At 54.4% G+C, this 23,367-nt stretch overlaps 1 protein-coding gene across 1 annotated transcript; it reads right to left on the bottom strand.

Moving 5' to 3' along the window:
- Positions 1–1,733: 1,733 nt before the first annotated feature.
- Positions 1,734–21,287, bottom strand: PLEKHN1 (pleckstrin homology domain containing N1). The gene is made up of 16 exons (XM_068414997.1): positions 21,208–21,287; positions 19,447–19,546; positions 15,458–15,604; positions 15,023–15,103; positions 13,858–13,945; positions 10,428–10,552; positions 9,528–9,677; positions 9,254–9,334; positions 7,180–7,249; positions 6,561–6,715; positions 5,394–5,588; positions 5,326–5,350; positions 4,985–5,217; positions 3,054–3,257; positions 2,799–2,847; positions 1,734–2,241 (listed from the first exon to the last, which is right to left on the bottom strand). The coding sequence occupies exons 1-16, from the start codon at positions 21,285–21,287 to the stop codon at positions 2,048–2,050; spliced, it is 1,977 nt and encodes a 658-aa protein (XP_068271098.1). The 3' UTR covers positions 1,734–2,047.
- Positions 21,288–23,367: the final 2,080 nt, after the last annotated feature.

Here is a 23,367-nt window from a genome sequence, read left to right as displayed (position 1 = left end):
ACGAGTGCACGGAGCCCTTTGGACTCACCGACTGATTTTTACAGAGCATCTTTCCAAGCCCCTCAGAAGGCAAAGTCTGAGTATCTGCCACTCTAGCCAGGTTGTGTTGCTTGACAAACGCAGGGGAGACTTTGCTCTAGGATTAGGTATTTGCAAGTGCCTGCCCTGAACAAGAGACAGTCAGCACTCTGGAAATCCTCCTTGACCCAAAGTCCTCAAGGCTTTGGAAAGGACAGCAGCAACGGACAAAAATTCACCTCCATTAAAGCAGAGGATGGCAAAGAAAGAGAGAAGAAAAGTATTCCAGAAGAATGTGTATTGCAATTGTCGAATCTCACAGAAATCTACCAGGGAACCTTTACAGCAACAGGGAGAGGCTTTTCCCTCCCGCTACATTGCAAGTATCACTGTTGAAACCCAATTAAAAAGATCACGGTGACTGTCTTCAAAGTCAATGTGTTCTTAGGAGCTCATGAGCATGGCTGCCTCCCAGCATACTACGTGCTTCTGATGTTCCCTAGTGCAATTTTGTTCTGAATAAATAGATCCTTTTGGGATTATTAGATACAAATTCTTCCCAAAATGAGAGTAAACCTGAAACAAAACAATAACAACTAGAAGACCCAAACCAACACACACACGAATGGGCAGACAGCTGCCCATTCTACATACTAAACGTCATCCACAGCTAAAAAATTAAATAGGTCTTTAACTCAGCCACATTTACACATTAAATACATATAATCCACTCAAACCTTGCATGTAAACTTTTTTGGGTAACTTCTGAAAAGAAAAAAAAAGTACAATGTAATACATTGATATTCAAGTACAAAGAGCTCCTGAATTGTTTTGTTTGCACCAGTGAAAGAAGGAAAATAGAGATTTTTGTTAATATGCCTCTTTAGGGAACAAAGGTTAAGAATGTGAAGCCTCAGGTAAAAACATTTGGATTTGCTGCTGACCTTCTATGTGCTAAAGGATATGGCTAAAGGCTGGAAAACAACAGCACTGAGACCCTGTCCCCTGTTATTCGTGTCCTGGGGGAAGAGAGAGGTTGCAGCCCACACTGGCTTTGCTCTGATCACTGGGATGTTATGGCTGTACTGGAGTTTGGCTTGTAGGGAATTTTCTTCCTTCCCTCCCTGCCTAGATATTCATAGGCAGCATTTAGTGTGAGTCCAGTAACGTGCAGAGGGGTGGGAGGAAAGGACGCAGTCCCATAAGAGGAATCTCGGGCATCCTTTCCAGGGAAGACCTTGGTAAACACAAGCCATTTGGCATATTTGCTGGCAGCACATTTCTGGATTCCATCTGCCAAGGTGTCAGGCTCATAATATTGCAGGTCACCACCATGGTTTGAAGCCAGCACTGGCAGGAAAGTATTTTTTGCATAAAATGTAAAGAACATCCCATTCTGCCCAGATCTGGATTTTTTTCTCCATCTCTGTCAGACAACTCTGATCTTGCAGGAAGACAATCCCATGAGCACAGCTATTGCTACCAACCTTATACACCACTATGGGACATATCTCATGCATCTCTGCAGACTTCAGAGCTCAATGGGGGAAGGTCTGGCTTAACAGCTATTCTCAGGGATCACTGGATCCTCAGAGTGACCTGCCTGAGGGCTCTGGTAAAAAGGAAAATGAGCAAACGAACCCAGCCCTTTTCTTTGGCCTTTGAGCGACTCCTCCTTCAGAGCACGCAGTCCCTTTTTCTGAGGGAGCCTGACGAGCTTTTTGTTCTGCCTTTTATTTTCAGGGGGGCAACGCTGTTCCCTAGCCAGGGCTCCCCAAGCCGGGGCAGCCGCAGAGCCTGCTCCTTAGCACGGCACACACACGGCTCTGCGGAGGCTGTCACTTTTGTGCTTTGCCCCCATCCTCAGATTTCGGGGAGAATTTAGAACTCTGGACCTGCCAGGACATGGGAACCAGCCTTTCACAGAGCAGAGCCCTTCCCTTTGCTTTGTATGCCCCAGGCTCCTCACCCCGGAGGGAAGCCCAGTGAGAAAAGAGGCTTTTCTGTGCCTGGCTATGGAAGTCCTCCCTCAGGCCTGGTAAAACTGCTGGCCAGGAGATGGGGAGCCATGTGGGGTGCCCGGCTCCTTCTCCTCGGCTTCCCACAGGTTGTCGTAGCTGAAGTCGCTCTGGAAGCTCTGGAGCTCGGCATAGTCGTGGTAGGCTGCGGAGTCACGGCATGGGCAGCCGACTTCGGGCAGGTCATAAGCGCCAAAATTCCCATCTGCAGGAAAACAGACCAAAGCTCAGACAGCTTGTGAGCAACCCGGCGGAGAGAACGCACGAGGGTCAGCAGAATCGCAGCCCAGAGGCTACTAGATCTGGGCAAAGCGGTGGAAGCTGCAAGCGTGCCATGGAACAAGCCACAAGCCCCGATGTGTGACGGGTGGCCAGAGCTGGTGGGCAGCGAGGGGGAGCCAAGGCACCAGACAGACACAGGCAAGGGGCAGGTGACAAACTCTGTCCCAGCACGAGGAAGCAGGAGGAAGGATGAGTCTCTGAGACCCTTTCTTCTCAGAAAGGGTCATTAGACATTGGAAGGGGCTGCCCGGGGAGGTGGTGGAGTCACCGTCTCTGGATGTATTTAAGAAAAGCCTGGACATGGCACTTAGTGCCATGGTCTAGTTGACATGGTGGTGTCAGGGCAATGGTTGGACTCGATGATCCCAGAGGGCTCTTCCAACCTGATTGATTCTGTGAGTCCTCACTTTGAATGATGGAGACAGACACCAGCGAGGCAGGGTGGGCTGCAGCACCCAAGCAGCCTCCCCAGAGCCTCACCTGGTGGCTGCAATGAAGGGCCCAGATGTTCCTCTCGCAGAGAAGAGACCTGAAAAGAAAGAGACGCACTGATGAGGATGACTTAGCACTGCAGTCCTGGGACACTGTGCACCAGGAACCAGTTCCTCTCTTGGTTCCCCCAGCCCTGCTCCCCAAGGTGCACCCCATCACAAAGGGCTCAGAGCCTGGGTCCCCTGCACCCCGGTGTATTCCCCTGCACAGTGTGGGGCACTAGGACTGCGTGTACAAACTCACATCTTCAAGATAAGAAGCAGCAGCAGGAGGTCGCAGCTGGAGACGGCACGAGGTGCCGGGCGTGCTGTAACCCAGAGCCACGGGCACCTCTCTGCTGGGCAGGGGCTGGCCGCTCCTCTTCTGCAGGGAGAGATGCTGGGGCACCAGGAGGGCTGGGAAGCCGTTGGCCTGTCCTGAACCCGCCTGGCCGTGACACTGCAGGAACTTAACCAAAACAAATTCTAGATTTAATACCTGCAATGGAGAGTTGGGGGAACACTAACCGGCTGCTCCCCACCTGTAACCCAGCCCCGCTAGCAACAGACTTAGGCAAACCCAGCTTTTCTGCCTGCCTTGCAAATGCCACTCCTGAAGGTGTTAGATGGGAAAGGAAGAATGGCTGTGGGTCCCTTGCAGTGGCCCATAGAGGTAGGGGAAGTTGGCCAGATGTGAAAGGAGAAGGATGAAACCTACCGGCAGCTCAGGTGACGGGGAAGAACAAAGGGTGGTCAGGAAGAGCCCTCCAAGGGGAGGGAGACCTCAGCAGCATGGGGGATGCCAGCCACAGACTCAGAAACAGTCTTTTCCCAAGAGATGCGCAAAACTAGAAATGTAGCCTTTAACAGGCACTCGGTTATCACAGCTTGGAAGTTTTGGGGGTGGATAAAGTGGTCTCTGTGCCTGACTCATCTCTAGTTTCTGTAGACGGGATCACATCTCCGTCTCTGCCCTTTGTTTCGTGGTTTCTGGCTCTTCCTGGGGTTGTTGTGACACTGGCACCCAGTGATAAGACAGGGGAAACCTGTTTCCCCTCTGACTCTGTCCTGGCTTGAAAAAAACAGAGGATTACGCTGTGCCCTACCCCACCCCGAAACACAAGCCTGGAGTTTCCACATCCTGCTCAGGCTCAGAGAGCAGGAAAAGCAATGGCCCCAGGCACCATTTCTGGGGCCAAAAGCCCGTGTGCTGAGTCAGGGCCGTACGGAGCAGCGAAGGCGTAGGGTACCTCTTCCAGGAGGCTGGAGCCCGCGGCGCTGCGGGCGCTGGGGGAGCTGGGCGTGTAGGGGTCTGCGTACAGCGGGGAGCGGGGCACGGCTGGCTTCTCCAGGGAGCTGGAAGCTGTCGAGGGCTGACTTCCCACCAAGCTCCAGCTGTTCAGCTGAAACGCAGAATTGGAACAGGGACATGACATGCTGTTCCCTACTTGCAGTTCATCCCCAGGAGGGACGGGAGTGGGGGATCTCTCTGCAATTCAAGTCCCAAGTGCTGCTCAGCCGTGAGGGATGACGGGGCTGAGTCCCGACTGTGACTGTCTGTGCTAATGAGGGGACTTCCCTGGGCGTGAGGCAGATGGACACTCACTGAGGCTGAGAACATGGCATCACACCCTAAACCAGCGATGGACTCATGCTGGGAAGCCCTCAGCAGAAGACGCTGTGTCCTATGAAGCACTAACACCCCTCTTTGCAGGGCACTGGTGCTCGCGTTGCCTCAGAAGCCTCAGTTTTCTTCTCAGCAAGGGTCATTAGACATTGGAAGGGGCTGCCCAGGGAGGTGGTGGAGTCACCATCTCTGGAGGTGTTTAAGAAAAGACTGGACATGGCACTTAGTGCCCTGGTCTAGTTGCCATGGTGGTGTCAGGGCAATGGTTGGACTCGATGAGCCCAGAGGGCTCTTCCAACCTGATTGATTCTGTGATTCTGTATATAATGAGGAATTACTGCCCAGCACCTCAGGGCTCCAGGAGATGTTGCACCCTTTGCCGTGTTTAATCTCACCTCCCATGGGCCATTTTCAAAGGGAAATGGGTTTCACACCTGCCCTACAGCACCTGCCAGGACAGCTATTCCTGCAAAGAGCACTGCAAGGAAAAGGCGAACCATGCACCAGCTCCTCGGCTGCTTGACCCTCCCCAGGCAGGGGGGCAGCCCCACCGCGTCCCAGCCCCTCACATCGCTCAGGTCCAGGGGAGCTGCGGGGTGACGCTGCGAGCTGCGCACCGAGTACGGCTCGTTGTACACCGAGGACAGGAGCTCGCCCGTGGGGTTTTCGGGAATGAGGCTGCAGATGGTCCTCTCCGTGTCCTGGCTGGGCGGCTGCTGGCCGCAAGGCCCACATTTGCCCTTGGACTTTCTGGCACTGCCCCCTCTCCGCAGGTCCTGAAAAGAGAAGACAGACCCCAGAGCTGGCTCTCCTCCGGCCAGCCCCAGGTACACAGACCCCCTGCAGCCAAGGCAAGGCACTGCCCTGCTCAGGCTGCTGCTGCAGCATCGCGCTGTGCTCCTGCATCGGCACGGGCATCTGCTCAAAGGCAGCGTCTGTCCCCTCACGTGTCCCAGGCTTTCAGGGGGGGTCACTTACGTGGAGAGGCTGGGAATAGCCAGGGGAGAGTGGGTCTTCGAGCACCCTGCTCTCAGGCATCAGCACGAAGGACTGTCCGTCAGGGAGAGAGCCGCTGTTCTGGGAGAGGTGTGTTAAGGTGGCCACTCTCCCTCCCGACGCCCAGGAGTTTGTACGGCCATCAGAGGTGAGGGACCCCCTCCCGCTGCCGGTGAACTACATGGGGGAGAAGAACAGCACATAGAGCAACCCTCTGTGCAGCCACAGGCACTGCCCTCCCCAGCCCCATCTGCCTCCTGAGCATCGCTGGGCCAGCCCAGCCCAGCCCTCCGTGCCCACACGGCAGGGCCAGACCTGGCTTGGGGCTGTGTCCCCATGGCCAGTGGCCACCCGGGCAGCCGTGCCCGGTGTCGCAGGGTTTGCTGCCCTCTAGGGCTGAGTGGGTGCTGAGTCCACAGGGTGACAGGGGCAAATGGCGAGGGCTCACAGTGGGGTGAAGAGTGCTCAGGCACCCCGACCCCATCCCGGCTGCAGTGCTGGCACGGTGGGTCTCCCCTTCCTTGCAAGACCCTGTTAATGTCCTTGTGCCAATGCCTCACTGCACAAGACTGTCACAGTCCATGGCCTGGGGTCTGCTTTTGAAGGAAGTCTCCAGGGAGACCTTCTAGCACCTTCCAGTACCTGAAGGGGCTAGAGGAAAGCTGGAGAGGGACTTTTAGTGAGAGGACGAGGGGGAATGGTTTTAAACTGAAAGAGGGGAGATTTAGATGAGAGATCAGGAAGAAATTCTTTGCTGTGACGGTGGTGAGACCCTGGCCCAGGTTGCCCAGAGAAGCTGTGGCTGCCCCCTCCCTGGCAGTGTTCAAGGTTGGATGGGGCTTGGAGCAACCTGGCCTGGTGGAAAGTGTCCCTGCCCATGGCAGAGGAGTTGGAACTGGATGGGCTTTGAGGTCCCTTCCAACGCAAACCAGTCTGTGACTCTATGAATTTAATATCCTATATGCCTATATAACATCATGTAGGGCTTCAAAAGACTTTGCAGGGATCAGCAACTTCACAACAGCCTTGGAGCAGGGGACTTGAAGCAAAGTCTGCTGTGTCACAAGAGTACTCACACGTGGCCAGAGATAGGATGGGAGTCCTGGGAGACATGTACTGATGACCATGCAAACCCACAACATCAGTTACCTGGCCGGGGTGCTGCAGCTTTGATCCCGAGAAACTCTCTGATCCCGAGAGGGAGGAGTCGGCGTTTCGAAACTGGGCTGTTTTGAGACAGTAGAGCCACTCCTGGTAATCGTCATAGCTGCGGCAGGTCACCCGGATCGAATTGATCAGTCGGCCTGTAAAAACATCACTCCCTGCTGTTCCTGGCTCTGATCGACACTCCGTGTTGCTTCCTTCAGAAACCCGTGGGAATCCCCTTGCTCCATCCCTCCCCATGTTTTCCCAGAGTCTGGAGATCCCGACACCAGTGCAGGGACAACGGGAACACTCTGCTTTGAGTGCTGACCATAGGACAGGGGCAAACACAGGCCAGACCTAAACCAGGGGGGACCTGTGCAGCCACGCTGTGACACGCGCAGCCCCGGGTCCAAGCGTTGCCGCTGGCTCACAGCCTCTCCCTGCCAGCAAAGCCAGGGTATAGACGGGCCGAGATCCCCAAGCAGCTCAGCTCGCAGAGCTCGGGTGACGACGAGAGCGAGCACGGCCAAGAAGATGGCCACAGCAGCTTAGCAAAACCAGCCCAGCCCCAGAGCCCTCCACGGCTGCTGCCAGCGCACCCCTCGGCATGTCAGACACGCACCTTCTATTAAAAAGGAGGTTTTCTCGTTCTCTTCAAAAAGCACTTGGATGGCGTTGAGTGGCAGCTCGCCCTGTCGAGAAAGCAGCAGGGTTAGGACCGCAGCTCCAGCCCGCGGGCACACGCAGCCGCCTCTGGTATTTCTCCTGCCCCGACAGTGATGTTTGATGAGCAGGACAGGAAGGCTGATCTTGGCAGCTCCGTCCTCCCTAAGGCAACAGCCCCCCCAGTCCATGGGATGGGGCTGAGACCCCCCGGAGCTGGGGTCCCACCTAGGGAAGCACAGGAGCATCCCGGCAAACAACACGTGGGTCAGCTGCAGAGAGCCCCTGCGACCCTCCCAGGCACGGTGGGAACCTGCCCCCCGCCCCAGCAGCTTCCCGCTTGCTGATTTACACCTTTTCCCACCAGCGGTGAGCCGGAGCCTGGTGCTTTGGGTGAGCCCCATCCCAGCAGCTCAGCCCCTGCCTTCCCCTGCCCTGTCCCACACACACAAACTTGGCAGCGGCAGCTCCTGCGGGTTGTATGAAACCGAAGAACAAAAGGACCGGGCTATTCCTTCACACACAAACTGTAGGGCTTCAGCATCTGCTCGCGGGGAAGGGAAGTTAATTTGCAGAAGCCCTGGGAGAAGGCTCCCGTGCCCTGACATGCCTGTGGAAAATCAGGTTCCCACCGCGGTGTCACAGGCTGGTGAATCACCTCCTGCCTGCGCCCGGCTGCGCAGAGCCAGACGCCCAGGGACCGACGCTCGCGCACCGTGGGAAGGGAACATTGCACAGGGACAGGGCAGACAAATCTGGTTTAAGGTTTCAAAAGAGATGAGTTAATCCGAGAGCCCAGCCCAAGGCCCCCTTAACGTGGCGCCCCATTCCCAGGAGCTGCAAACAACACGTTCCCGAAAACGAGCTCTGGGCTGAGGTGTGTCACACAAGCCACCAGCCGCTGGAAACCACCCTCCCCGCTGCACTGGGGACAGAGGAGAGCTCTGACTGGCATATGCCCTCCTCACAGCCATCTCCTCTGGCCAGGACAATGCTCTATGCAGGTCTTCCCAGGGATAGCCCTGGAATCCAACCCAGCCTGCGTGGCTCGGGGCCTGAGGCGGACAGGGCGAAATCACGTGAAGAAGGACCCCACCAAATTTCACGAGTCCTCAGTCTCTGCAGGGTTTCCTTGTCGCTGGCTCCTCTCGCAGTGACGGAGAGGGATGCTGCTTCTCTGGGGGAGCAGCTCAGCCCCAGTCCGCCACGTGACAGCGGTGCTGCACCTCCACGTTCAGAGACAGCTCAGCGCTCTTTTCAGCACGGGAAAAGAGGGCCAGAAAGCACAGGGCAGTTTAATAGCCATTGCAGTGATGGATGGATCTAAGATGGATGTCGGCAATCAGGTTTAAAGGCCTTTTAGACAGCAGGCAACGCGAACGCAGTGCCACTGCCCGTCTGTGCCGAGGCTCCCAGCATTGCTCCTACAAGCAAAGCCACACCAGTGGACTGGAGAAGCTCGTCTCACACCTCCCCTGGGGCACTCAGGTCTCCACGTCCTTCCGCTGGCATGCCCAGACACTGCTCAGAGCCCTCGCTCCACAGAGGGAAAGAGCAGCAAACGCCGTGCCCCAGCAGCAGTCTCTCCTCGCCGCCCGCCTTCGCCCTTCCCCACGAGCACCAGATGTGCTGCCGGGATGGTACCTGCTTTCAAGTGGTCCCTCAGAGCAGGGCCAGGGCAGCCAAGCCCCTGCGGGGACACTCTGGGGCTGTTCCAGCAAGCGAGCCAGGCTCTCTGCCAGCATAACCACACAGAAACACGCCAGCCTCCCTCCACCCAGAGACTTGGATTCCTTGGCAGACAGCTCCTTTTCCCCCCCTGGGCTTTTGTAGGAGGGCAAGGTGTTTCTCATGGGAAGATAGTTTGCAACATCCCTCTGCCTGCTCACCTGCCAGCTGGAAAGGGAGCAGAGCAGAGGGAAAGCCCTTGCCAACACCAGGAGCACAAGGGAACACAGGCAGAGGGGAGCAACAAGCCAAAAGTGCCGAAATAGGGTGAGAGAGAGCAGGAAGGTGCTCCAAAACAAACGTACCTTAAAACAGAGGCTGTTGCGCTCTTCCGATACTATCACCAGCGTGGACGGGTAAAGCACCAGCAGCCGGTCGTGCTGCTCCTTGGGAAGTGAAGAGGAAGAGGGTTCCCTGTGAGCAGCCAGAGCGGGCTCAGGTCTGGAGAGCCCTTTACTTCTGGCTGTCTCTCTGACAGCAGCCTGAGGCAAAGGGCTCTGGAAACAGCTGAGCTGCTTCCACCCATTGCGCTTTCTGAGCCACGCTGACGGGAGGCTGCTCCCCGGAGATGTGTCCTACCTGGAAAGGCAGATGCTGAAGCTTCACTTTGGAAACACAGAGGACATCACCTAGGGATTCCCGCTGCGTCCCTCTCCACTCCTGGACAGGCATGTTCTGCACGGACCACCGCAGCTCCTCCTTCCCCACGGAGCTCTGCTTCCAGGCGTCCTAGGGGCAGGAGCAGAGCTGAGAAGCAGGGCAGATGTGTCCTCCCCTAAGAGCTTAGCTGGCACATGGCCCATCTCAGGACACTTTTCAAGTGTGGCAGAAGCAGGAAAGAGTAAATAAATCTGTGCAGGAGCCAGTTTTCCTTCTGGGACTGAATGATCATACTTGGTACCTAGCATCACCTGTACACTGCCTTTCAAAGGGGAGATGGAGACAGGGAGGGAAATAAAACACCCTGCAGAGACTGGAAGAGAAGGCAGGTTTCTTGAATCTGGTCCTGTTTTCTAGGCCCTGGTCCCAGTCTCCTCCTTCAAATGTTTTGTAAACTCAGGATAACTGCACAAGCAGCCAACAGGGTGAGAATTTCTCTGAAGCAGACCCCAAACCTCCCACCCTTCAGAGGCTGCGATGCTGGCACCTCTGGGTCGCTGGTCTCCCTTGCAGCACACATGCCCTCTCACAAAGCCTTTCTCTCTGCGCCCTTCCCTCGCAGGAGACTGCACAAAAGGCAAGTGCCAAGATTAGAAGCCGTGTGTGCACACACACGCAGCAGAAACGCAGCGACCTGTTGTCAGGTCTCAGCAGCACCGAGCAGCTCTGGGGCTGCCATTCAGACCAAAATCCCACACTCACTGCGATGCTGGTTGCACCAACCTAAGCCCCTAAGGACACCTGAACACAGCCAGTCTGGGTCATTCAGCTCCAAGCCCACAGCATGGGCTGCACCCCTCGCTGTCCCAAGACACTGACCTGAGAGAGGAAGGGCAAGCCAAGGCTTCCTCCGTTCAGCTGGATCTGTTTCTCCAGGTGATAAAGCCACTGCTTCAGCTCTGACTCAGTAGGGCAGAACACGATAAGGGGATTCAGCAGAGGACCTAGGTATGCAAGAGACCAGACGAGTTGAGCCGATAAGGGCACACGTTGCAGCATCAACAAGTCATCAGCTGGCCAGAGCTGTTACGCTGGGCACATCACACCCTGGGCTGCCTGGGAGCGCGTTTGCTCTGTTGGCATCACGCTCCAGGCCCTCCTGCCTTTGCCTCCCACCAGGCTGCTGGGGAGCTTCCCTGCCTTCCCACCGCCTGCTCCTGCAGCCACATCTAGCTCTGACCACCAGTCCCCCTTCACTCCAAAACCAGGCCAAGAACAAAAATTCAAAGGCAGTACAAAAGTCCAGCTTGAAATCAACAGATTTCAGCTTTAAAAGACCCCAAGAGTTTGGGAAAAGCATCTCTGCAGAACAAGCATGCTGCTGCAGACAGCCTAACAACGCAAAAGTTTTGTGCTATTTCTTAGTTTCACTCTGGCACTCAACGTGTAGAACATCAGTAGCTTTCTGACACTATTTATTTATTGCTTCAGCAAACATAATCTGTGCCAGACAAGCTGAAGCTGCTCTCAGACATCCTCTTGAAGGGAGGAACAGCCCTATATCTTGTTGATTTTAATGCTTCCAGCTTAGTAGCATGAGCAAAAAAAAGTCTCACACACCCTCTGCTCCTCACTACAGACAGAACCTAGTGACGTTAATAATCGTTTCTGGCAGGCCGTAGAATGTGTGTTATGATTAATAATTTACCGGTGATCTCATATTAAACCGTACTTGGTGCATGCTCAGTAAGATGTGGCTTTGCGGGACTTGGAAGTATTCAGATAAGCAAGTGCACTGGATAAGCATGATACTTTGCCCTTCTGTGGAGTCTTTCATCCTGCAATTTCTGCATTATTTATGAGCAACACTTAATTAAGACTTTGAAACACTTCTGTCTGTCAGGAAATGCACCGATACAGACAAAGCAGAAGTGGGGAAACTGAGGCAGGGACTCCCTGAGTGACTTTTCCATAAGTCACTCCATTCAGACCCATTACAGTAATGAGGTGTCAAGCATTACTGGGCACCCAAGTGCCTGTGCACCATCATGGCTCTGGTGCTCTCTGGTCTCCTCCTGCCTTGGTTTCCCCGTCTTTGCAACGGAGATAAAGTGATTCCCTACTTCACGGCGTTGCTAGGAGGGTATAAAGGTGCTAACGTCACCTAGATATCCTGGCAGCTCTGAATACCTCTCTGGGCATCCAGGCCCTTGTACAAACAGCAGGAATCTTTCTGGTAGGGCATGACCCTTAACATGGCACTGCCTGCCCTTCCACCTCCTCTAAGGCTAGACATATCCCAAGGGCTGGTCGCGTCGCCACATCTAAACAGGGCCCCAAAGGAAGAGAAAATGAGAAGAGAAACTCCTGCCCAAGCCTGAAGCCTGAGACATGCCTGAAGTGCGAGGAGCTGCTGGGGAGGCCGTGAAGCAGAGCCTGAAAGGCTGCTGCTAATTCAGTTGCTGCCATTTCCCTCAGCCCCAAGGGCACGTTTGCGGCATGGCCATGACACAGCCACGCTGAGCAACCTCTGCCAGCCCTCGTGCTCTTTTCTCCTGCCCTGTCCTTCCTCTTTCCTTGAGAAGGCTTCCAGAGGAACATTGGAAGCAAGAAAGCCCCTTCCCGGAGCAGCAGCAGTTTATTCCCACCCAAAAATCTCTCTGTCTGGAGACATTAAAGAGCTGCAACATTTGCAGGTGAGGCGAAGGTAACTCAAGGTGCTCAACTACTCCATCAGCATTAGAGGCTGCAGAGAGATGGACCACAAAGCCAAGGTGGTGGCCTGCCAACGCACCGAGGGACGGCTCTGCACCCTGCTGGGCTCCGTTCCCATGCTCCACCTCCCCACTTCCAAGGGTCGTGCCGGCATTTTCTGACGGACTGAGCTCCCCTAGGAAGGGCAGTTCATGGGGAACTACCCACACAGCAGGATTTCACAAGAGAATGGATGTGTGTCTTTTGTGTCTCAGAGTCATGAGACAACAGGCTTCCACCCTGGCCCTGTGTGTGGCCAGGGACAAGGCTCTTATCCCCTCCATGCCTTGATTTCTCCCCCTCTAGCAGAAAAATAAAACTGCTCCCCTGACCTCCCAGCAATCCCAGATATCACTGCCTCCCTGGTTTCTTCGTGTCCCTGCTTCCTCATACACACAGCACTCGCTGTCAGGAAGGCCCTGGTTTGCCCTCTCCCAAAGCAGGACACAAACCCAACAAAGCTCGAGGCAATTTTCCACCCAGCCGCACTCCTGCGTGTTTCAATACAAGCAGAACAAGTCCACCCACCCCAGCGCAGACGCTCCTGACAGGTTACACCCGGGAGGAGAAGTTTCCCTTCAGTTCACAGGCTCCCCAAAAGGGTTGGAGAGCCCTGCCTAGTGCAGTGCAACAAGACCACAACTCAGCAGGCTTAAACTTGATGGGTCGTTTGTACCAGCTCCTTTTTATAATTTATGTCACTTTTTTGTTCGAGTGGCCATTGTATAACTTTCTCTGTAACAGAGGACACCCGAGTGCAGTGGGTCTAGGACACAAATGAGCTTACTTGGCTCTCTGTTGTTCCTGGCTTATTTACTTACTTCTGTGATCTTCATGCTGTAACTACTACTCTTGGGGGCTTGTGACTACTGTAATTCAGCAATGACAGAGCCCAAAGAAGCCTCTAGCCAAGCTGCAGACAGGTTGTTAGCCCACGAAAGCTTTTATAAAGCAAGATCACTTGGAGAAGAATTTAAAAAGCTTGTGGAGGCAGAAGGGCTGGTGAGGGAAGAGTTGGTGAGGTGACACCGGGTTCTGATAGCACCTGGCATCATTGGTAGAGGCAACTGACCTCACGGCACCGTTGCCCATCGTGTGGACCCAAGCAGTGCCACACATCAGCACGCACGGTGCTGTACACGTGCCTGCTTGGAGTCACTCCCTGGCCTCGGGGTTTATACAGTGACGAGAGGTGGGAGAAGGCGTTTTATTCCATTCCTTCATTCAAACGTGGTGTGCAAAGAGCTGGGCAGAGGTGGGAACTGTCACCATGTGTCCTGAGCGCTATGCAGTTGAAGCACAGGACCATCCTTCCTCTGCGCTCCCCATCCAGCCCCCTCCCTGCCTGCAGCCCTGGGCATCACTGCCCAGGCGTTTAGGAGCAGGGAAGCCTTGAAGGGAAAGATGCAAACGCTGGGAGGAAGAGCTTCAGCTCTCTGCAACCTCCTTCCACAGCGTGGTTCTCCTCTGGGACTCGGTCAGAGCAGGACAAAGAGCACAGTCGTGGTTCATACACCCTTCGTTCTCTGTTCAAAGCAAATGAAGAGGCACCAACCTACGATGCGGAAAGCGTGATCCTCCTGCCCAGCACTCTTCCCATTCTCCATTTCACACACGCTGAGCTCCTTCAACGGCAGCAGTCCCTGCGCAAGAAGAACACGCCATCATTTGGGGGGCAGCCCGCAGGCAGGCTCTGCAACTAATGCCCCTTTGCCGTAGGAGACTGGAAGTCCAGACTCGGCACCAGCAGGTTGCTGTGGCTCGCAACATTTGACTGCAAAATGTTGCTCTGAGGGGAAACGTTTGGGACTTCGACCCAGCACAGTCCCCAGAGGAAGCAGGTTCAGCAGCTCCCTGGGCTCTGTGGGGCCAATAACGCAGCAATCATCTGCCATGCTGGCAAGAACACTTCCTTTATATAGCAAGTCTTTCTGTTTTAAGAGAAACCTCAGAAAAACATCGCTTTAACACAAGCAAGCCAGAAGCTGGAAGTGACCATAAAGCAAAATTGAGCTGTCCAGTTTCTATACTCCAGTTCATCAGAGTCCCACTATAACGAAGCACAGGAACAGATGACAAGTTTGTGCTCCCTGTCTTGGGCTTTCTAAACAAGGACTGTAAAAGATGCTAATTGCTGTAATGTCTAGGGGCCACTACTGGCTCATTAATTCTTTTTTAATTCCTCTATAATTAATAATCTAAGGAACCGTTTGTAATGTAGATGGGAGATTTTGTAATATTGTTTGCATTCTGACATGTGTCTTTCCAGTTGAAGGCTGGCTTGCTGGATGACTCCAGATTGTACTGGCATATTGCATTAACCTCAAGCCACCTAGAAGAAAATAAATCATTTCTAAAAGGAACCAATTTTCTGAACATCTACAAAACAGCCGTGCTCAGGAGGTCTCTTCCAACCTGATACTGTGATTCACGTAGAGGGAGAGCACGTTCAGGGCTCCCTGTGTGTTCGGCTGTGATTTTCTGGCTGCGTGTGCAAAGCAGCCTGTTGTTTGTAATTCACCAGCACCATTGGGTTAAAGGATTGAGGAATGGTTTGCCAGGACAGCTCCCCATGGCTGCCCTCGGGTTTTTCTTTCCACCCTCTCCCACATGCCTCTCTCTCTGCCCTACAGACGAAGAACCCCCCTTGGTTCAGAAGCCAGGGCCAATACTGCCTGAGTCCCCAGTGCTTGCCCCAGCGTGTCCAGGAGATGCCCTACCTGGTAGGTGAGTCCGTTGGAGCCCATAGACTGGAAGTACAGGTAAGACTGGAACAGCTCCAAGAAGCAGTCATTCACCTCCTGCAGAAAAGACACGTTTTGGGGTTTATCTCAGGATGCCTTCCTCCTCCCAGCTTCCCTCTGCGCCTCAGACTGATCTGTGCACAGAAAGGCCAGCCCTTATCCAAGGGCCACCACTGCATCTCTGCTGGTGGATCTGCTGCCAGCCCAGCATGGAAGCACGGCCCAGGTCCCCGCTGGGATGGGGGCCGTGGGTGCCAGCCAGTACCCACACACTGCGTGGTAGCAGAGGTCCCTGGACCATGCAGTAGCCTGAAGTCTCCATGAGCCACATCTCCCAGAATTACACTTTACTTCCCACGGTCACTCCACACCTGGGAAGAGCGATGCCCACAAACAGGCACCACAGCTTACCTGGCAGTGCTGAAACTTAAACTTGACCTTGGAGTAATAGATCATTTTCCCCAGATTCCTGACAACCGTTTTCCTTCGCCCCTTCTTGAACAGGCTGGGGAACCTCTGGTCCAAGTTTTCTTTCTGGTTTTCCTGGTTCTGAATATTCTGTACCAAGGATTCAGGAAAAACAAATCAGAGCTGGTGGGAGGTGGGGACCTGATGTCTGGAAGAGACATTTCCAGAACATCTTCCCAGAAGGGCTTCCTCAGAAAAGCGCCCTGGGCAGGCACCCGAGCCGGGCTGTTTGTTGTTGGGTCTCCATGCCAGCGTGGAGCTGGGGTTCGGTTACTGCTGGGAGGCTGTCCTCCTGAGGCAGGGGGAGATGCTGACCTAAAGGGAGGGTTTCTGGGTTGGGAAAGAGGGGCTGCAGGAGCACATCCTACACCTTGGTGGGACCCCACTCTGAGCACCGGCGGCTGCGTTTGCTGGGGATGCTTCCAGCGAGGGCATGGCCGTGCTGGAGCTGGGAGGCTGGGTGCAGCGGGGGGATGTGGCTCCCTGGGGCTCATACGCCTTTGTCCAAACAGCATTTCCAGGACGAGCAGGGAGCCAGAGGCTTCCAGCAGCCGGTGCTTCCCCCCCACCCAGCCTGCCCAGCCTGTGTGCCTGCTCCGGAGCCAAGCAGACAGCTGGTGAGCCCCGGGATGAACGACAAGCCGCAGAGCTCACCAGATCCCTCTCGCTGGGGCCTCTGTGACTCACCCCTCCGGCATGAGATCAACCCCCTCATAACCACGGCAGGGACATCGGCCGCGCTCAGGCCAGAGGAGAGCTGCTGAACCCATAACAGGAACTTAACGCTGTCGGGACCCTTTCACCTGCAAAGCTTGGGGTTCCTGCCAGGGCCTCACTGAACTCAGAGAACTCTTTTTAGGACACGAGTTAACCCCTTCTCTGCTCAAAGTCTCCCTCCAGCTTTTCCAGCCGGCTCTACGCAGCACCCATGAACACGCACCCACCGGAGATGGGAACCTGCTGGCTGTCAATTAATGCTCTCGCTGAGAGGCAATTAAGCGTAGGAAAAGATTACGTTTGCGCTACACGCCGCTGTCAGAACAAAGAGCAACTGATCACCTGACAGCTGTGGCAGCAAAAACAAAGCACTGCTTGGGTAAGAGAGCAACCAGCAACAGGGAGGGGGAGAGGATAAAGCAATGAAACGACAGACACAGCGATAAGCAGCAACACCAGCTACCAGCTGCCTGGGACACGGCAGCCACATGCCCCAGTAAGGCCCCAAGAAGCAAAAGCAACCTGGGAGCTGGGAATCCAGCAGCAATCCTGGCAAAAGAGCTCAGCTGACCCGCCAGCTTCCACAGGGACCCTCCTGGGGTCCGGAGGGAAAGGGAGAACTGCCACTGCCACTGCTCGTGTGTCAAGAAACAAATTAAACTGAACACCTCCCGCTCCCAAACAAGCATCCAGCAACCCCAGCCTGCGCGGGTTTAGTGGTTAAGCGTGGGCATCTCCAAGACCACGGACAAAATGGGACCATGTCACTGAAATCTCCTGCCGCCCTCTCTCCCACGCAGCCAGCCCCGTCCCCCCGTGCCACACCAGTCTTTGAGCCTGGGGGACTGGGCATGAGCCCATCTCTTTTGTCCATCTGCAATTTCTACGGTTTCTTTGTCCCCCACTTGGAGAAGTAGGCTGACTTGGGCAGGCTCAGGCTTCCCTCACCCAGCACAAAAACCCCTTGTAAGGTTGATGGTGCTTCCCATAGATGTCTGATCATCCGTCTAGGTACAACAGCCATTCCCCAGGATGCGGAGGACCTGCCTAAACCCAAGCTCTGGAGAAAACAGCTCCTGCTAAATCTCAGATGTCTCTGGGTGCAGACCCACAAGTGCATCCTGCATCTGGTCATCCCCCAAAAAGCAGCACTGGGAACCCTATGATGTCCTGCGAGGGCTGGGGTCAGAGCTGCCAGAGCCTCCTCCACAAGCATCACTTATCTCCCTGGCCCACACATACCCCAAAACCACGGTGACGCCTCAGTGTGCAGCCAAAATAAAAGGGAACTGGCATTTGTCATCCCTCTGGAACCCTCCGCAGCCAGCCGGGCACTCCCCTGGCAGGGCTGTGTGGTGGCAAGCCCTCTCCTCCCCCAGCCCCATCCTGATGAGCACCGTTCCCGTTAGCTCCGCTATCCCGCTGCCTTCGAGGCAGTGCACATCACTGGAAACCTGGTTTCCCTCAGGGTTTGGCGAAGCAGCAAGTGCCCTGACATGTTCTCTCCCTCTGCCTCATCCTACAGGTAGAGCGAGTTAATAATTAACCCGCCGGAGCCCCCGCAGACCCCAGTGACTCCCAGCTGAATCACCAACCCCGGCAGCAGGAAGAGCTCAGCCTTGCAAGGCTGGTGCCCGGGGCTCCGAAAGCTGCTGTTTAATGATAAAAGAAGCAAATGAGAAGCACTACTCTCCTGGCACATCCTTCCCCCTCGCTTTTGCTTGGGCTTTGCCTAAGCCATAACTGGGAAGCGTGGGAAACAGGGCAGAAGGCTGGTGGGAGCCAAAGGGGGTGGCTTTGTGTGCCAGCTGTCCGTGGCAGCGTCCCGAGAGGGCCTGGTGTTCAGGGATGTCACTTGTCCCAGTCCCAAACTGCCTGCCATGCCCAGCGGTTTGGTGACCCCCATCTCCTCTAAGATTGCATCGGAAGAGTCCTGTGCTGATGGATCCTCTTTAACCTGGCCCCACAGCACCCGGTCACCTCCCGCTCTCGGAGGTGTTCCTCCTGCAAAGACGGGGGTGGGCATGGCTCTAAGCCAAGGCTTTCTCCAGGCCACACAAGAAGCTTGTGGCTAAGCAGGGAGTTTGAATCCCATCTGCCCCAGGCGAGGGTAACATCTAACAAACTGCTCCACCCTCCTTCCTCCCCTGAAGAGATCCCACACTCTCTTGTGCTCCCGAATAAATAATCTCCGTGTGACCTTTGTTCTGTCAGGATTCATTTTCCAGGATCCGATACCATGACAGCTCTCCCTGCTTCCCCAGGGGAAGTGTCCAGGATCCGTGTGGTGCCTGGTCCCACCAAGTGCTGCCCAACCCTTCTGGGTGCCTGCTGAGTCCCGCAGGGAACCATGCCCTCACCACATGCCCATTACCCTCGCTCACAGATAATGGGCAGGACTATGAAACAGTCCCAGTTCTGCTGCACTTCCCACCCGTACAGTCCAGGACACGCTCCCCAAGAGAGAGGACGGCGCTCACCCATGGCCACCTCACAAGCCAGGAGCAGGATCCCAGTCCTGCTCCCTTCTCAGGCTCCCACGAGGAAAAGCAAAGGTCCTTTGGGTTGGAAAGGGCCAACCTGGGAGCAGCTGAACAGAAAGGGACTGTGGGGTCCCTGCTTGCCGGGAGCAAAGGGACCGAGCAAACACATTGGGGTTCATCGTTTCACCTCTGCTTTCCCTGAGCAGTGCTGGGAAATGAGCCATATGGCCACAAGGCTGGTACGTGCCTGGGACAGACCTGCCCTTCCTGATTACCTTCCTAAAGCTCATTGCTAACACACTGCCTGCTCCGTCTCATTCCAGCGTGGGAATGAATCACCCTACCTTTGAATGCTCGCTCTGATTTCCCCTTCTTTCACAGGCTACCCAGAAACAAAAGAACCAAGAGCAAAGGGGTGTGTGAGAGATTCCCACCGTGCTGCCTGCTTTGCCCTCAGCACTACCCTCCCACCCCGTCACACACATTTGGGCTGATGGCAGGTCCCCTCAACACCTACATGGGGACCCTGGAGCACCCAGTTCTGCTGCTGTGAAGGGCACAGGGCTCATCCCTTCCCAGGCTACAGATGTGACCTACATCTCCTTCAGACAGACCTGCTGCTATGCCCTGATCCAGACCCACCATCCCTCTTATGCCCAGTGCTGACCTTGGGGTGCGTGGGAATAATCTGTGGGAGCAGTGGGGAGCGGGGTCGGATGTGCTTGTACTTGCCTTTCCTGGAATATACTGCAGGATTTTGTCTGTGGTCGTATCTCTCTCGCACCCTCCTTCTATACCAAAAAAGTTGGGCAGTTTTTTCTTGCCGTTTTGTCTACAGAGGGGAGAAAAAAAACAAAACACACATGCAAACACAGATGTAGGCTGATGCGTAGTGAATTCTGCCCAGAAATAAGGAAGCCAGAAAGCTAAGTAAGCAATTTGTCATGGGCTTTCTAATCATCCCAGCCCAGCACAGGCCTGATAAACAGCCTGGGAGAACTGTAATGGGGTTTGTGCTGCACTTGTTGGCATTTCGTTGCTGTTTTCCATGTCTTTGCATAACCAAACCATCAGCTAGGCTCATCTGTGTCCCCAAGTCAGCGCGGGGACGGGATGTTCCATTGCAAAACACAAAGACCAAATCCAGTCCTGATGAGTATTCCAAAGCCCCTGGCATGGAGGTGCATGTGTACACAGATACCAACATACAGTGACAAACTGGTTTTATTTCTATCATCTTTGTGGTATTCCTCTCTCCTTCCTTCCCCTCCCAGCTTCTCCTCGCACGCACACCATTAAGGAGCAGTTACCGATGCTGCTCAAGGAGCACTGGGACTGTTTTGTTGGGACTTCCCAGCAGTTGCTCTCTCTTTCGATCAGATTGCAGCATTTAGTTCTGCAGAAACCAGGCTTATCTCCTCGGAGAGCCATGAGCGTGGGAAGCTGGGAGCCAGCGGGGACAGGAGGTGCTCTGGGGCTTGGCCACTCCAGCTACCTGATATCAACCCTCCAGGGTCCAAATTCCCCAAATGATCCCCACTCTTTTATCCCACAGTAGCTCCACAAATAGGTTTGCTCCTGACTTATAGCAGCACAGGAGAGCAAGGGGACAGTTTCAGCATCTTCCCTTCATTAGAAACCCCTCATCCTGCAGAGTTTATGGGGTTTGGCTCATAAGCTGAACTCAAGGAAGATAAGGCCAGCAGGTTGGTGAGGAATCACCCTGGTTCCCGACAGAGCTCCTGCCCAGCCCAGAGCGCTCAGGACGGGGAAGGCTCTGCTCCATGTGTGCTCAGGTACCGGCACAGCACCGACAGGAGCACGGGCAGCGGGACAGGCAGCGTGCGGGGACGCTCGCTCCCCACTCCCAGGGAGGCTCTATTTTGGGACAGCCGCCCATTGCCGGGGTACCCGAGCGCTGCCCCGGCCAGCCCAGCACCAAAGTCCCCAGAGGATTTCACACACATGTTCTGTTGTGTCTTCCCTCAGGGTTACAAAAGCAGACCAAACACACGGGCAGAATGTCAGGATTTGGGGCTTTCTCTCTAAAATCAGAGGCGTGTGAATGTTGTTTTTTCACAACTCTGGGCGGTGCGAATAAAAAAAAAAGCACAAGTGAAAAGGAGCGTCAGGCACTCTGCACCTTGCCCTGCCTGTCCCACAGAGGGGAGCTTGAATTTTCAAACCCAAATGAAATAAATCGCGTTTTCCCTGGGGGCAGCAGCCCTGGGCTACTCCTCCGGCACAGCCCGAGGGTTCCTCCCCAGGGACTTCGGGGTGAGCTGCTCGCGTTCGGCACTGCCCAGCACCCCGCAAAGCCAAGCGAAAGCCCCATTCTGCTGAGAATTAGCAGAATTAACTGCTAATTAACGTAATTAACTCCCGGCTTTGCCGAGCGGGGCTCGGCTGCCAGCCCGACTCCGCTCCGCGCATCGCACGGGGCTACGCAGCACCGCTGGAAATGCGCTGCGGAGTAAGAGCCGGCGTACTTACTCTTTGTTGAGCGAAGGTTTCCTCCTGAACGAGCCTCTGAGCCGCCCGGGTGCCTGGGGAACACACGCCACGTTCCCCATGCCGGCACCGGGAGCCGCGGAGGTCCGCCCGCCCGTGTCGGTGTCACGCCGACGCTCCCCTTCCGCCCGCCGTGACTCGTGGGGGTGTGGGCTGGGCTGGGCTGGCAGCGAGGTCCCTGTCCCTGCCCCTGCTCCTGCCCCTGCCCCGCTCCTCCGCCCCGCGGGGGCTGGCACCGCCGACGCGGGGAGGGGCGAGCAGGTGAGCGGCGGCGGTGGCCCAGGAGGGCGAGCGGGGCAGGGCAGAGCATCAGTCCCTGCCCCGGGGTAGGCAGGAGGGCTGCCCAGCGAGCCTGGCTGCGGGGTGCCTGGCAGGCAGGGTCAGAGGATCAATCCCAGAATGGTTTGGGTTGGAAAGGTCCTTAGAGAGGGACAAAAGCTGTACGCACCCAGTCTTCCGTCTTTAGGTTCCTCAGGTATCCCAAGGCAATGTCTTAACCCGTACAGCAGGTGTTTTCCCATCTATACCTTCCTGAGGGGCTATCTGCCAGGCTTCGCTCTGCCTATTTCTCACCTTTATGCAATAGTGCTGCCAAACCTCCAAAGAGGAGGGTTTTTCTGCTTTTACTTCTCTATTTCCCATCTATGGTCTCTCCACCGCTCCTTGCGCTGTATACTTTGAGTCACCATTGAGAGGTGAAGAGGGCAAACACAAGATACTTTCCTCAAAGTCATAAAATCACAGACTGGTTTGGGTTGGAAGGACCTTAAAGCCCATCCAGTTCTAACCCCGCTGCCACGGGCAGGGACACCTTCCACCAGCCCAGGTTGCTCCAAGCCCCATCCAACCTGGCTCTCGGGGAGGTGGTCCCTGCTGTCTCCCCCACAGCCTCTCTCTTTGCCCACTCACTTCTTATTAGAAGTGCTCCAAGCCTGGGGATTTCTCCGTTAATAAAACAGTGCCTCAAGGTGGCCAAATCTGCTCTTAGACCTCATTTTCCCTGCAAAGAGGAATTAACCACAGAATTAAAAACCCAGCGGTGCTCAGATGCAGTGAGTGACCGCAGCACGCTGACATGACTTACCAGCAAACAGAACAAAGCTGGAGCCCTAATAAATGCATCTGGAGCATTTTTCCACAAGGAATTATGGAAAATGGATAAAGGAAGCAAACTCCAAAAGGAAATGTGTATGATCAGCAAAACTGAAGGGATATTTATAGAAGAAACAGTTTAAAAGGAGGCAAAGCAAAGAGTCCTGACCATGGTTTGAGTCCTTTAGTGTGAAAATAAAAATAATAATAATGAGTAGTTAATGATAATACAAAAGGTAGATGTGGAATAAATATTTCTGTTCTATGGACTGAAAAAAAAAACCAGGCAGTATAGTCATAGGAAATGACAAACCCCTTGTCATGCCACGGTACTGCAGGTGGCTGTCAAAAACAAACACAAAACTTGGATACTCTGGATCAGAAGGTCCAGACAATTCATATCCAAGAGTTGTACAAGACCTGAACAACAAAGGTCTTGGATTGCTGCTGTTTGTTTGCAGTAAGTCTTGCAGAAACATGGAATTTGCAAAGAAATTGCAGAAATTAATGGGGATAGCAATATTTCAGTGGGTAAAGAAGACCATCCTGGTAATTATGGGTTTGTCAGTTGACACTGATTCCTCATGATGTAACAGCTGGTACAAGCTTGATTAACTTCAAGAATTAAAAGAGGAGAATGCAATTAATACAAATCAGCTCGGGGTTATGGAAATTAGATCTTGTCAAACTAATTTTATTGCTACCACATTTGAAAAAAAATCAGATTTCGTTATATAAATAATAGTGCTGATCTAAGAAATCACTATAAAGCACGTGATGTGCCACGTCTGCGCAACTTTCTACTAAGACTCTGAAACCCTACAAAGACTGTAAGATCCACAACATCTATTATAGACTGGTCAGCCAGGGAGTGTCTTGTGTGAGGTCTTATGGACATACTGGATTTGTCGGACTCTCTCTGTTTGCATCTGCCTTGTCTTGGAGCTGAAGTCACCCTACGGTAACAAAATCCCTATATCCCCGAAGAGGCAATTGTACAGTCAGCCAACACTTGCCCAGAGAGGGTTGCTGATAACGGACATGCCATTA

The sequence above is a fragment of the Nyctibius grandis genome, chromosome 17, assembly GCF_013368605.1.
Source record: "Nyctibius grandis isolate bNycGra1 chromosome 17, bNycGra1.pri, whole genome shotgun sequence".
NCBI lineage: Eukaryota > Metazoa > Chordata > Aves > Nyctibiiformes > Nyctibiidae > Nyctibius > Nyctibius grandis.
Note: the sequence above shows the minus strand (reverse complement) of the source record. Positions and strands in the feature narration are given on the sequence as shown.

Bases quoted from the DNA above. Each gene is read 5' to 3' on its own strand.
- PLEKHN1 (XM_068414997.1), bottom strand. From the start codon at position 21,287: ATGGGGAACGTGGCGTGTGTTCCCCAGGCACCCGGGCGGCTCAGAGGC. The intron at 5,218-5,325 runs GCCGATGCAGGA...GAGGAGAGCCAG, and splicing joins GCCTTTGAGCAGATGCCCGT to CTCTGGGGTCTGTCTTCTCT. The intron at 2,848-3,053 runs GTGAGTTTGTAC...CTTTCTTTTCAG, and splicing joins CTGCTTCTTATCTTGAAGAT to GTCTCTTCTCTGCGAGAGGA.